The 13,362-nt window shown below is 42.6% G+C and overlaps 1 protein-coding gene across 1 annotated transcript; it reads right to left on the bottom strand.

Moving 5' to 3' along the window:
• Positions 1-6,231: 6,231 nt before the first annotated feature.
• LOC144711819 (protein FAR1-RELATED SEQUENCE 11-like) lies at positions 6,232-11,641 on the bottom strand. The gene is made up of 6 exons (XM_078585944.1): positions 10,774-11,641; positions 9,953-10,554; positions 8,479-8,643; positions 8,058-8,119; positions 7,041-7,119; positions 6,232-6,255 (listed from the first exon to the last, which is right to left on the bottom strand). Exons 1-6 carry the CDS (start codon positions 11,639-11,641, stop codon positions 6,232-6,234), a joined length of 1,800 nt encoding a protein of 599 aa, XP_078442070.1.
• Between the last annotated feature and the right edge of the window lie 1,721 nt (positions 11,642-13,362).

The following is a 13,362-nucleotide window of genomic DNA, read 5'->3' as shown; positions in this document are numbered from 1 at the left end:
TCTTTACTACTATTGGTATTCTATCGGACATTCTGTCGAACACCTCTCGGGTGTTCGACAGAAACACCCCTCTAAAATCGATATCCCCTTATAAAACATAAATAAAACATATATAAAACTTACTAATACGCAAATACTAAGCATATTCCTCTAGCGTCGACCCCTATTGAGCATTTAGTCGAACATCTTTGGGGTGTTGGACTAAATCGACTTACTAATATTGGAATCGATGGTATAAACTATATATATATAAGAGTATAAATCATATGAATAAACATATAAACTAAGTTTAAATAGTATTCTACCCCTTCAGCCCTTCCGAATATCCATCTATACTTACCTCAAATTCTTAGTTGTCAAATTATAGTTAGATACCTATCTATATAATTCTTCTTACTTCTATCTTCTTATTACTAAGTAATCTTATTAAGTACTCTCTATTTCTTTACTAATTACATTACCTCTATTCTTAAATATAATACTTAAAACCTTAATTCTTTCCTACTCTTAGTAGCTATAAAATATGATCCCTATATCTAATATTCCCATTTAGTAGCCATAAGTACATAGCCATATATCTAATACTTTCCCTTTATACCTATCTTATTATAATATTATCTTCTCGAAGTATACTTCTTCTTCCTCTTATTCTTCTTACTACCCTATTAAACTATATACTTATTAATTACTTAACACTTCTTATTTATTATCTTTAGTATTATTATTACAATTTAATAAAGATAACTCAACTATCGAATTTAAACCTAAAGGCCAGTCCCTGTGGAGACGACATTACTCACGCTATACACGAGTAAGTTTCTATATTTTTATAAATTTATTTGATTGAAGGAAAATTAATAACAACGACATTTAAGATTAATTACACAATTTGCCTCCGTTAGTCGTCGGTCGCCTTCCTCCCCGTCCTCTCTCCCCCTCTCCATCGCTCTCTTTCTCTCCTTCCCTCTTGACTCTCTTCTCTCTTCCCCTCTCTTCCCCCACACCAGGGCCACCAAGGCTGCCCGCCCTTAGCCGCCCAGGGCTGCCGCCCAGGACAGCCCTAGGCCGCCGCCCCAGGCCGCCCAAGGCAGCCACCCTAGGCCGCCCAAGGCTGCCGCCTAGGGCCGCCCCAAGAAGCCGCCCCAAGCCGCCCAAGGCAGCCGCCCTTGGACGCCCAAGGCAACCCCCCCAGGCCGCCCAAAGCAGCCATCCTAGGCCGCCCAGGGCTACCACCCCGGACAGCCCAAGGCTGTCGCCCAGGGCGCCCTAGGCAGCTGCCCCAGGCCGCCCAAGGCAGCCGCCCCACACCGCCCAAGGCAGCCGCCCCACACCGCCCAAGGCAGCCACCCTAGACCGCCCAAGGCAGCCGCCCCAGGCCGCCCAAGGCAATCGCCCTAGGCAGCCACCCTAGGCCGCCCAAGGCTACTGCCCAAGGCCGCCCAGCACGCCCAAGGCAGTCACCCTAGGCTGCCTAAGGCAGCCACCCCAAGCCACCCAAGGCAGCCGCCCTAGGCCGCCCAAGGCTGCCACCCCGAACAGCCCAAGGCAGCCGCTTGGGGCTGCCCAAGGTAGCCCGCCCTAGGCAGCCCAAGGCAGCCCGCCCTTAGGTTGCCTAGGGATGCCCAAGGCTGCCCGCCTAGAGCCGCCCAAGGTGCACCATCCTCACTAGTGCCCACGCTTGCCAGTCCTGACCGTGTCCGCACTCGTTCGTCGCGCTTTCTGCCAGGGCCGTACAACGCCCGGAACACCCTGGCTCTCTTGTCTAGTGGGCCATTCAATGCCCAGAATCACCCAGTCTTGTCACAATCAGAATTCCCCGCAACCTCTTCATGCACTACGGTGACGAGGTACGCCTGAACTCTTTGGTGTCGACGTGTTCTTCGTTTAGTGTTCCGCGAGAGTTCTCCACCACCGACAGATTTGATTTGATTTGGAATTCTCTAAAATTCTCTCTATCGTGAGTTTCCCTCGTGACGTGAATTCGACTATTGAATTTGGTGCTTTGGCATCGTCGTGGTGGTTGAAGACAGTACTCCTGCCCTCGACGAGGAATGGGACTACACCACCAGTATTTCATCGGTTTTAAGTTCTGAATTCGATCGCATGGAATTATGTGGTCTGTTTTATCCATCCATCCAAACCCATCCAGTATCCTCCACCCGTCATTGTCATACCCATTTCCACAGTCGTTCTTTTTTTCCTAGCTCCTGCATCAAAGGGATGCTTCAAATAGCGCGCCTCGTCATTCTATAAACATAGCAAAGTATTCACACCTCCTGTAAGGTGGTACTGACGACTGAAGTGCTTTCCATCGGCTAAATGTAGTTATTTACATGCAAGCTACTGCTTAGGCCGCTTCCAGAGACACCATGAATGGGGTCTTAGTTGTAGTCAGATTTTTGTAGACCTAGGGGCGACGCACGACTTTAGGGGGGATAAAGAGGTGGCTTTTGGCTGTTATCCAAGAGGGTTTTGAGGTTTAAAATTTAAGGAAATCAATCGAACTACTCATTTTACTTCGTAACCTACACAGCTCACATAGTTTGCCTCTCGTTCTCAATTCCAATCGTTCAATGACCACGCATATAAAGGCAGACGTTAGGCTGGGTTAACTTTCTTTTATATTACTCACGACATGAATTTGAACCAACTGACTTCGTAATCTTCGTACCGCACATTGTAGGTGGAGGGGCGATCGTTTGTTGAACCACCAAAAAAGGTTACAAAACAAGTGATCATGACATAGTAGGTGCTTGTGATGGGACAGATGCGAATTCCCTCATAATTAATATGTGGCATAGCCCATTTCAGAAGTCTCCTTTTTTTCCATTTTTTCATAACTGCTCCCGCTTGTAAACTCGCGCCTTCGCGCCCCCTCGTGAATACTCCTAAGTTGTGCATGAGATGCGTAGCGGTTGATTTCTGTAAGTAAATCAGAAGAAAGGTTTCAAAGAAAAGAAAGGGGGGGCTTACCTACTATTGGATTTGAGCCAATGACTCTCGCCATGTGAGCGCGATACTCTAATCGCTGAGTCAAGTAATCATATCTACTTGCTCCTTGGAGTTGTTTTTGTAAATGAGTTAATAATTTTTTATTACTAAAAATCATATGGCATACTGAAAGTAAAAGTTTCTATCTAGACATGACCTTGAGCTGGTTGAGATTTGGGTACAAAATCCTCCAGGAATTCATAAAAATCAATTCAGTGAACTACTTTCTGCAAGGTGCCCACCATCTCTACTTAGTATTTTAAAAAACAATTTATGAGATTAATCAGATATATCATATCAGCACCAATTACATAGTGTTCTTCATTGAAATATTTTAGTATCTAGGGAGTAAAAATGTTTGGGCTACATGTTTAATGTTATGCAATAAACTAAGCATGACCTCATCATTGTACATATTCTTAGACTTCATTGCAAATATTTCAGAAGCATGATAATAAATACTCTTTTTTAAATTAATACAAACTAGACATTGTGGTTGTTTCACTTGTATGCCATTCAATTTGATCAATCTCGCATTCAGAGAAATCCAATTGCTCGTAGAAAAATATAAACCAAACATTTGGGATAATATGTCATTTAAGTCCTTTGGCTTTGGTGATAGTATTAATAAGTTTCCTTACAAGCACATGGTTAGCTAGGTTGAATCCATAGGGATCAAGTATTGATTTAGTGAATTTTAGCTTTGATATCTAATTTTTATAATATTTTTTATATTTTAGGAATTCAATCTAATTTATAAAAGCAAACTGGTGAAACTTTATAAACAAAAAAATGGTGAGAAATTTTTTTTCTTATTAACCTATTATATTCAGAATTTATAAAATGCTTTAAAAAGTTTTAATAAAACTTCATAGTAGAAAATACTAATTACTTCTAACTTAGTACCTTCGGCGATGCTTTGGCAGCATGGGTTGATGGAACAATGGTGGATGTGGGTCGAGCAGAGCAGATCAAAAAGATGCAGCCGCTGATTGCAACAGAGATGATGGCAGATGCACCAGATGAACGGTCAAGTCAGATGAACGGTCAAGTAATGAAGATTTTATCATCACCGGTGGCGATAGAGATGGAGGCAGATATGTTCTGACAAGCAGCAGAGTTAGAGGTGGTATGGTGTGATTGTGAATGCATAGGCTAGCATCGATTAAAATATAGAAAAAGGTTGAAGACATGAGTAAAAAAAAAACAAAGGTTACACTAACCTTGTCGTCTCGAGAGAACGTGCCGAATGGTGATTTTTCGTAGCCTCTCTACATTGGAATGACAATCCTTAAATCCTTTGCTCCTTGAATATAGGAACAGAAGCAAATGAGAGTTTCAATTATAAAATTACACTCCTAATTGTAATTAGGAAAAAAATCCAAAGGTGCCTTTTTTATAGGGATGGAGGTTTTATTTCTATGTCGAAGATTGTGGATGGATGGAGGAGGTAATTATAGTTTTATGCTTAAAATTTATCCCATAAAACTATCAAGAATGTTAAATTTTAAAATTAATTTAAGTTTATGTTTTGTAAATTATATATTTGTCTAAGGTTAGAATGTTATGTTAAAATATCATAAAATCAAGAAAAATTGGAAATTCGTTCTTAAAGTGCAATAGATTATTTTAAGTTTTAATCACATGCATTTATTATAATTTGCATTATAGTAATCTCAGGAACTACTTGAAATTTTTACTAAAAATAGTATTATATTTATGATCATCAGAATAAAAGGTCAAACTCATGAGTTATGATAATTAGTACAACAACTATTAGATTGTATTGTAATTGGTCATGGATATTAGTTACCTTTATTCTTTTTGGTAGTCTAAGTTCTATAGTTATGCTTAGCTCTTACTGTTATGTTTTGTTAGGATAATTAGAACCTTTTCCAGCAGATTTTACCTCAATAATCTTTTAGTTTCTGAAGGGAATGATCCTAAAGTATCTAAAATTTATGTCTTACTAGTATGAGACCTGTCTTGGAGTTCTCGATGTAAACATTCTGAAGATGTTATCTTAGGCATGGATTTGGAAAATCTTAGAAACAGGTAGTTTCTCCCAAAGCTTTTATGTATACTTTATTTGAAAAACATGACTTAAGTGTGGTAAACTATTCATAAAAAATTTCCATTGAGCATATTTTATTCTACATAAAGGATTGGTAAGTGATCACACTCCCACTGATCTTTTTTGTCAACACATGGTTCATCTTAATTCTCAATGAAGTCATAAGATTTTATCAATTCATCAAATATAATATCGACTCTGCTACGCGGGCATCCGGTTGCCCGTGTGGAATCTCGGGCAACCGGTACACGTCGGATTATTGACTTAACGAGCACCTCATTTCGGTTTTTTTTCAAAAAAAATTTCACGGTCCCGGTCGCCTTTTTTGCCCGCGCACTCTCTCCCCGGCCGCCTCCGGCGAACTCTCTCCCCGGCAACCGGCAACACTTTGAAAAACCGCTGTCGACCCCTTGGAGAGGAACGCCGAACTCCGAACCGATTAACCCCTTGGAGATCAACGCCGAACCGAGGTTGCTGTTGATGTTCTTTCTAGCTTTCCCGATCGCTGCGCCGTGCCAATCTACAGCAGGTGTGCAGTCGATTTTTTTCTCCAATTTCTTATCAATGGAGCTGAAATCTGAGTTGAATCCTTGTCCATCGTTGTAGGTTTCATCAGCATAAATTGCTAGGTGTCTTCGCCCGCGCACTCTCTCCCCGGCCACCTCCGGCGAACTCTCTCCCTGGCAATCGGCAACACTTTGAAAAACCGCTGTCAACTCTGCTAGGTGTCTTCGCCCGCGCACTCTCTCCCCGGCCACCCCCGGCGAACTCTCTCCCGGCAACCGGCAACACTTTGAAAAAGCGCTGTCAACACTTTGAAAAAGCCTCTATTTTACCTCCATTTTTTCCTAGAGGGAGGGAGGCAACCAGAGGGCGAGGGAGGAAGAGAGGGAGGCGAGGTGTCTTCGCCTACTCCATCAGAGAATTCTCCAAATTCTCGCCCCATGACATCTGCCCGACACCCCAGCAGCCGCCTATCAAGCTGGCTCTTGATTCTGCCATGAACAGAGCTCCTATTGTCCTTGCGCAATACCCCACATGGCTCGACGTTTCTCTCGTTCAGCTCCATGGCGGGGGCAGCAGTGCCGGCATCACCAGCAAGGACGTTGGGAAGATCGCTGGGACTGTGCCGCTTGGCCGGATCAAGAGCAAGGGGTCCCAGCGGATCATTTCCAGCGGGCTCTCCTACTCTGGTTCTTTGTTTGCTCACTCAGATCTCACCAAGCCCAGCTTATTTGAGCTGATGAGGAACAAGCCTGGCAACAACGTATGCTTTGTCTCGAAGAGGAAGCTTCCGCCAGGCCTGCCCTCTGCCCACTCCATCATCTTCACTGTCGATTCATAGTGATTGATCCTCTCCGGCCATGACAGAAAGATTGATGTAAGTTCTCTTCCTTGGTTTTGGCAGATGATTCATACGGAGAAGCTGGAGGTGATGCATGTCTTTGTGCCGCGGCATGCAGCTGAGGACGCGGGCAAGCGTCGAGGGCAGGAGCCGCCAGGGACAAGTTTGCTGGCCAGCGATGACGGACAGTGGCTGGCGGCAGTCAACTGCTTTGGAGACATCTACATATTCAACCTTGAGATTAACAAGTAATTCGTCAAGTGATCTCACTAGGAAGATAGGGTTTTGAATCAAGGATGATGATGACAATTGGACAATGAGTCTGACGATGGATCATCATCATTGATTCTCATCTCTGTTGTCCATCAGTCAATGACACATCATCTTCCTCATGTAGCCGCCGATGATGATCTCTTCATCATCATTTGTCCTAGTCACCCATGGATGATGATTATGAAGTTTAGTTGGCTAGTCATCTACTGCTAACCCTTACCGAAAGCAGACAGAATTCTCATTGTTATGGTGGTTTTGATTGCATTACAGGCAGCACTGGTTTGTGCCGAGACTGGATGGCGCATCGATGACAACGGGTGGGTTCTCTCCGGGGAACTCGAATGTGCAAGTGGTGACGACGTCATCGAACCGCGTCTTTGCCCTTGATGTGGAGGCGAGGCAGCTGGGGCAATGGTCCAAGTACCACTCCCACGCCCTGCCCAGGAGATTCCAAGAATTTCCTGGCGAGGTCAACGGGCTCTCCTTCAACCCTTCTCTCTCTTCCACCTCTGTCATCATCTACAGTTCCAGGTACTCTCTCTCTTTTCTCTACTTATATTTTGATATTTCACTGGCTCTGTATAAGGTTCTTAATGGTGGGTCTGCTGGGCAGGGCAATGTGCGTGGTTGACTTTGGAATGCCGGTGGGGGTTGACCGGGGGAATGGGCTTGGCCCAAAGAGGAAAGTGGGAGAGGGGGCCGTTCAAGCGCCCGGTGCTCTTCGTCGGCCATCTCTCCGAGCACTCGCTCTTTGTTGTGGAGAAGTCTTGGATGGACGTGGCCATGATGATGATGATGATGATGATGATGATGATGATGATGAGAGTATCTTCTAGTTTTCTTTCTGATTGTAGTAGTGGGCAGTCTGAGGGAGTTGCCTAGACATTTTGTAAAATTTTTTTCCCAACAATGGCCAATCAAGATGGAGTTTTTGATGTGCAAGTGGCAGTAAGTGGCAGAAAGTCCCCCCGTCCACAGGCACATTTTCGGAACATGAAGAAATTCATGATGATGATGAGAGTATCTTCTAGTTTTCTTTCTGATTGTAGTAGTGGGCAGTCTGAGGGAGTTGCCTAGAAATTTTGTAAATTTTTTTTCCGTCCCCTAATGGGGGAAGAAGAAGACTAAGAAAATGAAAATGATGATGATGAAACAATGAAGGTAGGCAGGTAGTATTTTTTATTTATTTTCTCAACAATGGCCAATCAGGATGGAGTTTTTGATGTGCAAGTGGCAGTAAGTCAGCAGCCCTCGGCATCCCGCCAACGGAGGTAGACAAGGCCAGCCTTGTAATGGATGAAGGCACCGGCGACGACAAGGACATGGAAGAGCGGATGGTTGTGTCCAGCAACATCAAATCAGCCTGCCAAGAACACGAAGAACAGCCATCTTGATGTCGGTTCCCCTCCCCACACGTTCATCCCCACCAATTTCTCCTGCACAACATTCAAATTGCAGATTCAGATGTTAATATTCTCTTGATCACCTACCAGTGATAAAAGTTATAGCTGATCACAAGGCACTACTGTTTCTCTTAACCTTCTCTGGTCAGGAAGTTAGTTGATGACGAAACTAAGAAGCATACAGTAATGGATCAATGAATTCAACAAGATCCGTTCTGATCGGACCAGGAACATACAAGCGTGCTCACAAGGCGCTTACACGGAAGGTTCATTGGTTGTTTCACTCCTTGGATATTGAGTCCCAAACAACAGATTCATGTCACAAAGTCAAAATTCAGATGAACGTGAAGATGAAGATGCGGAGAGAAACTTTATATTAGAGTAAGGGTTACCTTGAAGGAGATGTGAGTGGTGTTGCTGTGGGAAGATCCGTAGAGAAGGTCAAGGAGATGGCGGCCCGACGAGGAGAGCGCGTCCATGGAGGGGAAAGCAGTCTTGAGCTCGTCCATGGAGGGGAAGATGAAGAAACCATTCAAGTGCCTGTATTGTTTCAGATTCTACAGTCAGAGCCATGACATAAATGATCAAATTTTTACACAGGTTAGTTATCAATTGTCAGAATCCACAGGTAGGCAATTCGTTCCTCTGGATAAATCGCAACCCTTGTTATTAGATAATCATGATGCGCTCCAAAAAACTAAAACTCTTGATAAACAAAAGATTTTTTTACAATTGTGTACACTAAAATATCGAAGGGGATGATCTCAGTAGTTGGAAACCATAGGCATTCAATCATTCATTTGAATAAATTGAAACCTTTCTCATTAGATGATCAAGATACTTCCCAAAAACCAAAAATCTTGATAAATGGGAAAACAAAATTACCGCTTTTGTTCAAATAGAGGACTAAATTAGAAAGAGAGAGTTTAAAGATAGAGATAGAGAGAGATGAGTAGCCCGATCAGCCCACATAACATATAAATAGAGAGAGAGAGTTTAAAGATAGAGATAGAGAGAGATGAGTAACCCGATCAGCCCGCATAACATATATATAGAGAGAGAGAGTTTAAAGATAGAGATAGAGAGAGATGAGTAACCCGATCAGCCCACATGGATGGATAATTTCAAAGATGCATGGATGGATAATTTCAAAGATGCATGGATGAATAATTTCAAAGCTGCATGGATGGATAATTTGAAAGATGCATGGATGGATACTGGACAGTCTCTCTGGCTTCAAGTTGTAAATAGAAGAATAAGATGGATTCATTGTAGAATTTCAGAGTATTTATGCAATAAGATGGATGCAGAGATAGAAAAATAATAGAGATTACCTCTCTATTCGGCGGAGTCGAACGGAAGACAATCAAATTTTTTACACGTTCTGGCGTTGTGTCCTTGCTGGCCGCAGCTAGAGCACTTGACACCCCTCTGCTCCTTTTTACTTTGCAGCTGCTGTGCCATGCTTATGTAGCTCTTGTTCCCTACTTTCGGTCGTCCTTTGCAGCGAGCTGTCAACGGATTCCTAACAATATCTTCCTCCAAATCAGATAATGCACGGTGCGATGTCTGTAGGTGTCTTTCAATAGTTTCCCCTAAAACAATCGGTGATGCCTTGTACAACTGGAATGTGCTCTCGGTTCCAATTGAACGTTGTAAAATAGGCTTCGTCAGAGCCGTTAGTTTAGACAGTCGTTGATCTTCAGTCGTACCTTCAGAACTGGGTCGCGTAGCCAATGCAGTATCGATGAAGACAGACTGAATGTCCACAGTTTTGCAGACCTTTCTCCAGCGACGGTTAAACATTGAGAAAGGGCATGAAAATATGTTATTGTGGCGAAAACAACATAGCATGTGTCTGCATACAGAACCGAGCCAAATCGCCTTCCTACATGAGCACATACTTTGCTCAATGGTGCCAATGGATAGCCTGACAACACGAAACTTCTTTGGGAAATCTTTGTGACTGATCAGGAAATATCCCTCATCTTTGGAAGCATCTGCAACACAGGTATATGAAAGCGACATTCCTGATTCGGCTTTGAGAAGAACCTGGGCATAATTTGTCATTATATGAAGGGCGTCATTAATTAGAGGATCCATTGATGCAGGGGCGAACTTGGTGGAAAGTCTAGCTTGGGACAACTTGTCTCGCGATCGTGTTTCGACAGCATTGAAACCGTCAATAATGCGCAATAGAGACGAATTCGACAATAACGCGGATTTGATCTGACCGTTGACCATCTCCTGGCGTTGTGTAGAAGACACACCTGTGACGAAGTTGTTATGGGTGTAGGCAAATGCCCACTGCTTCTTTTTCCCCTCGAGAACTCGAAGATACGATTCTGCCGCTTGCCACTTTGACTTCAATGTGGAAAATTCCAGCTCGAATTCGTCAATTTCTTCAATGGAGCCGACCCTCCAGAATTCATTCATGAATTCGCTGAGATTGGCCCTTGGAGAGCCAGCTAGAGCCCGCATGATGTTTTGGGAAATGTGGAATCTGCACAGTAGATGGATTGCATTGGGCCAAATGACCTTAATAGCTCGGGCCAATTCCATATCGCCATCCGTAAACAAGACGATGGGATCGCGATTCGTGTAGGATCAAAATTGTTGAAGAGCCCACGAGTAGGACTCAAACTGCTCATTGGACAAGAGACAACCAGCAGTCAATACTGTTTAACCGTGGTTATCGATCACTGTGAACAACACCAGCGGCATGCCAAAGCGATTCGTCTTGTATGTAGCATCGAGTTGTAAAACATCGTTAAACTGCACATACTTCTCTTTGCCATTAGGTGAAATCCAGAAAACTCTCTCTAGGCGAAGTGTGTCATCGTTCAATTGGAAATTGAAGGACCAGCTATGATTAGACTTCTCTTTCAATAAATTGACAAAGTCGTTAGTCTCGCGAGCTTTGCTAGAGGATTTCTGTAACAAATTCTGAACGTCTCTTATCGTCCACGTAACTGCTACATCTGGGAAATGCTCATGCTCTATCAATGTCTTGATTTGAGAGCAACTGAGCATGCCAATTTCATTTAACTCCAGCATTTTCGTTTTCACTTCGTCCGGAATGGAGCAATTTTTCGGCATTTGAGCCAACTCAGCTACAGTAAAAAGGTCGTGATTGTGATGATTATTCATCTGATACACTTCATAAACGCCTGAGGCTTGATTCAACCACAGCTTAATTACGAATGGACACTGACATTTCAATGTCCACTTCTCTCTTTGGAACTCTGTAGAAACGGAGGACTGCTTCGTCAATGCCTGACCACCGCGAAAACAAAGAAACCTAATGAATTGCAAGTGCTTGGAACTCTTCTGTCCAAGGGGGCAGTTGGCGTACTTGGTACACTTCTCACGTGCTTCATCGAGTGTTTCAAAGATATCTCCAATGGATACTTTCTCGGTAAATGAAACACCACTAGACAATGCAGGCCAAGCATAAGCAATTGATGATTCGCCGACCGGAGCAACATCTAATACTCCTGCGCCAACACTTGCATCTTCTGATGTCGTAGCAACCCCAACTGCAACCCCCTTCATGCTGTAAGTTTATATACTCATTTTTAATCATGTTGGCCTAAGATTGTAGCCCGATTTCATCAAATTATTCCTAGAATATACATTCTTCAACCTAAAGAGAAAGGCGAGCAGGGTAAAGATACGAAGGCAGGCAAATCAAATTTTCAATGAGTATCTGGGAAAAACACTCAAGAGGAGTGATTCCTAAGGCTCTTAAGAAGTACTTAAGAGAGTGGGGGTGAGTGATCGCTTAGTAGGTAAGTCCGGAAAGAGTTTGTGATAGTGTAACCTCTCCTCTTCTCTGATCAATAAACTTGTACATTCTACTTTGGGAATTCTAGTGTGTTAACTATTTCCAAGAGTCTTCCAATGAGACCTAGAGATGAGATAGAGAGAGAGTCAGAAATTCAGAAGATAAAAACCCCATCCAACATGGGTCTGACCAAAAACTGATAGAAAGTGTCATCTGAACTGAGTCAGGAAAAAGTCAGATTATTGAACTATATGAAAGGAGTCATCCAAGATGGATCACACCAGAAAACTGATGGAAATACTAAAAATTTAGACAACAGATGGGATCATCTGAGCTGGGTTTAACAAGAAAACATTACTTAAAAAAATAGAAAATTTTGATGAAAATCGGCGTCATCCGACCTAAGCCAGACCAAAAGCTTGGACGAAAGACCAGAGATTTAGATGATAAAAGGCACCATCTGACCAATGGCCAAACCAAAAAACTGATCTAAATACTAGAAATCGAGACAACAAAAAGCATCATCTTGAATGGGTCAGAAAATGAACTTCTTGAGAAATCAGAAATTCAGAAGATAAAAACCCCATCCGGCATGGGTCTGACCAAAAACTGATAGAAAGTGTCATCTGAGCTGAGTCAGAAAAAAATCAGATTATTGAACTATATGAAAGGAGTCATCCAAGATGGATCACACCAAAAAGCTGATGGAAACACTAAAAATTTAGAAAACAGATGGGATCATCTGAGCTGGTGTTTAACAAGAAAACCCTCACAAAGTCAGAAACTCAGTGATAGAGGGCTTAATGTGAGCTGGTTCAGATCAAAAAACTTCTTGAAAATCATAAATCTGGACAACAAAATCACCATTCGTGTTGGATCCGACAAGAACCTGCTAAAAAACCCTGGAATTTATAATATAAAATGTGCCATTTGAGTCAGCTTTAAATAAGAATCTAGCTATTATTGGGAAGAGAAGGGGGAGGAGACTGACGGTGAGTTCCCTAGATCATCAGAGCATGACCTAAATCATCAGCACATAGTTTAGTACCCCTAATCGCAGCAAAACTGGAAAATCGAGTAAAAATGGCATTTTCGTCTTCTCAAACAGTCGTTTATTCTCCCCTTATGGTATTAATTTTCATCTTCTGGAGAATGAATGACCCTCAATCTATTCTTCTTTCCTCTCTCTAGATTATCAGGGGATGCCCCAAGTCATCAGCATATTTTTTGGTACCAATAATCATGGGGAAACTGAAAAATAGGGGAAAATGATCTCTCCCCTTGTCATATTTTTTTGAAAAATTTTCCCCAAATCCTGAAACTATTTCTTTTCATCCGATGGAGGATGGATAACACAGTCCATTTTTCTTTCCATCAACAGATATTTAATATATCCACCAAATCATATGTATAGTTTTTGGTGCCAATAATTATGCTGAAATGAAATGAAAAAACTCGGAAAATACCAAATTATACCTGCGGAAGTTCT

Source organism: Wolffia australiana, chromosome 1 (assembly GCF_029677425.1).
Source record: "Wolffia australiana isolate 7733 chromosome 1, ASM2967742v1".
NCBI lineage: Eukaryota > Viridiplantae > Streptophyta > Magnoliopsida > Alismatales > Araceae > Wolffia > Wolffia australiana.
Note: the sequence above shows the minus strand (reverse complement) of the source record. Positions and strands in the feature narration are given on the sequence as shown.

What these genes read in the sequence shown, in the direction of transcription:
- LOC144711819 (XM_078585944.1), bottom strand. Translation starts at nt 11,641, where the DNA reads ATGAAGGGGGTTGCAGTTGGGGTTGCTACGACATCAGAAGATGCAAGT. An exon ending in CACAGTGATCGATAACCACG is followed by an intron (nt 10,555 to 10,773) that starts GTTAAACAGTAT and finishes TGCGGGCTCTAG; the next exon opens with CTGGCTCTCCAAGGGCCAAT. An exon ending in AGGCGATTTGGCTCGGTTCT is followed by an intron (nt 8,644 to 9,952) that starts GTATGCAGACAC and finishes CTCTGACTGTAG; the next exon opens with AATCTGAAACAATACAGGCA.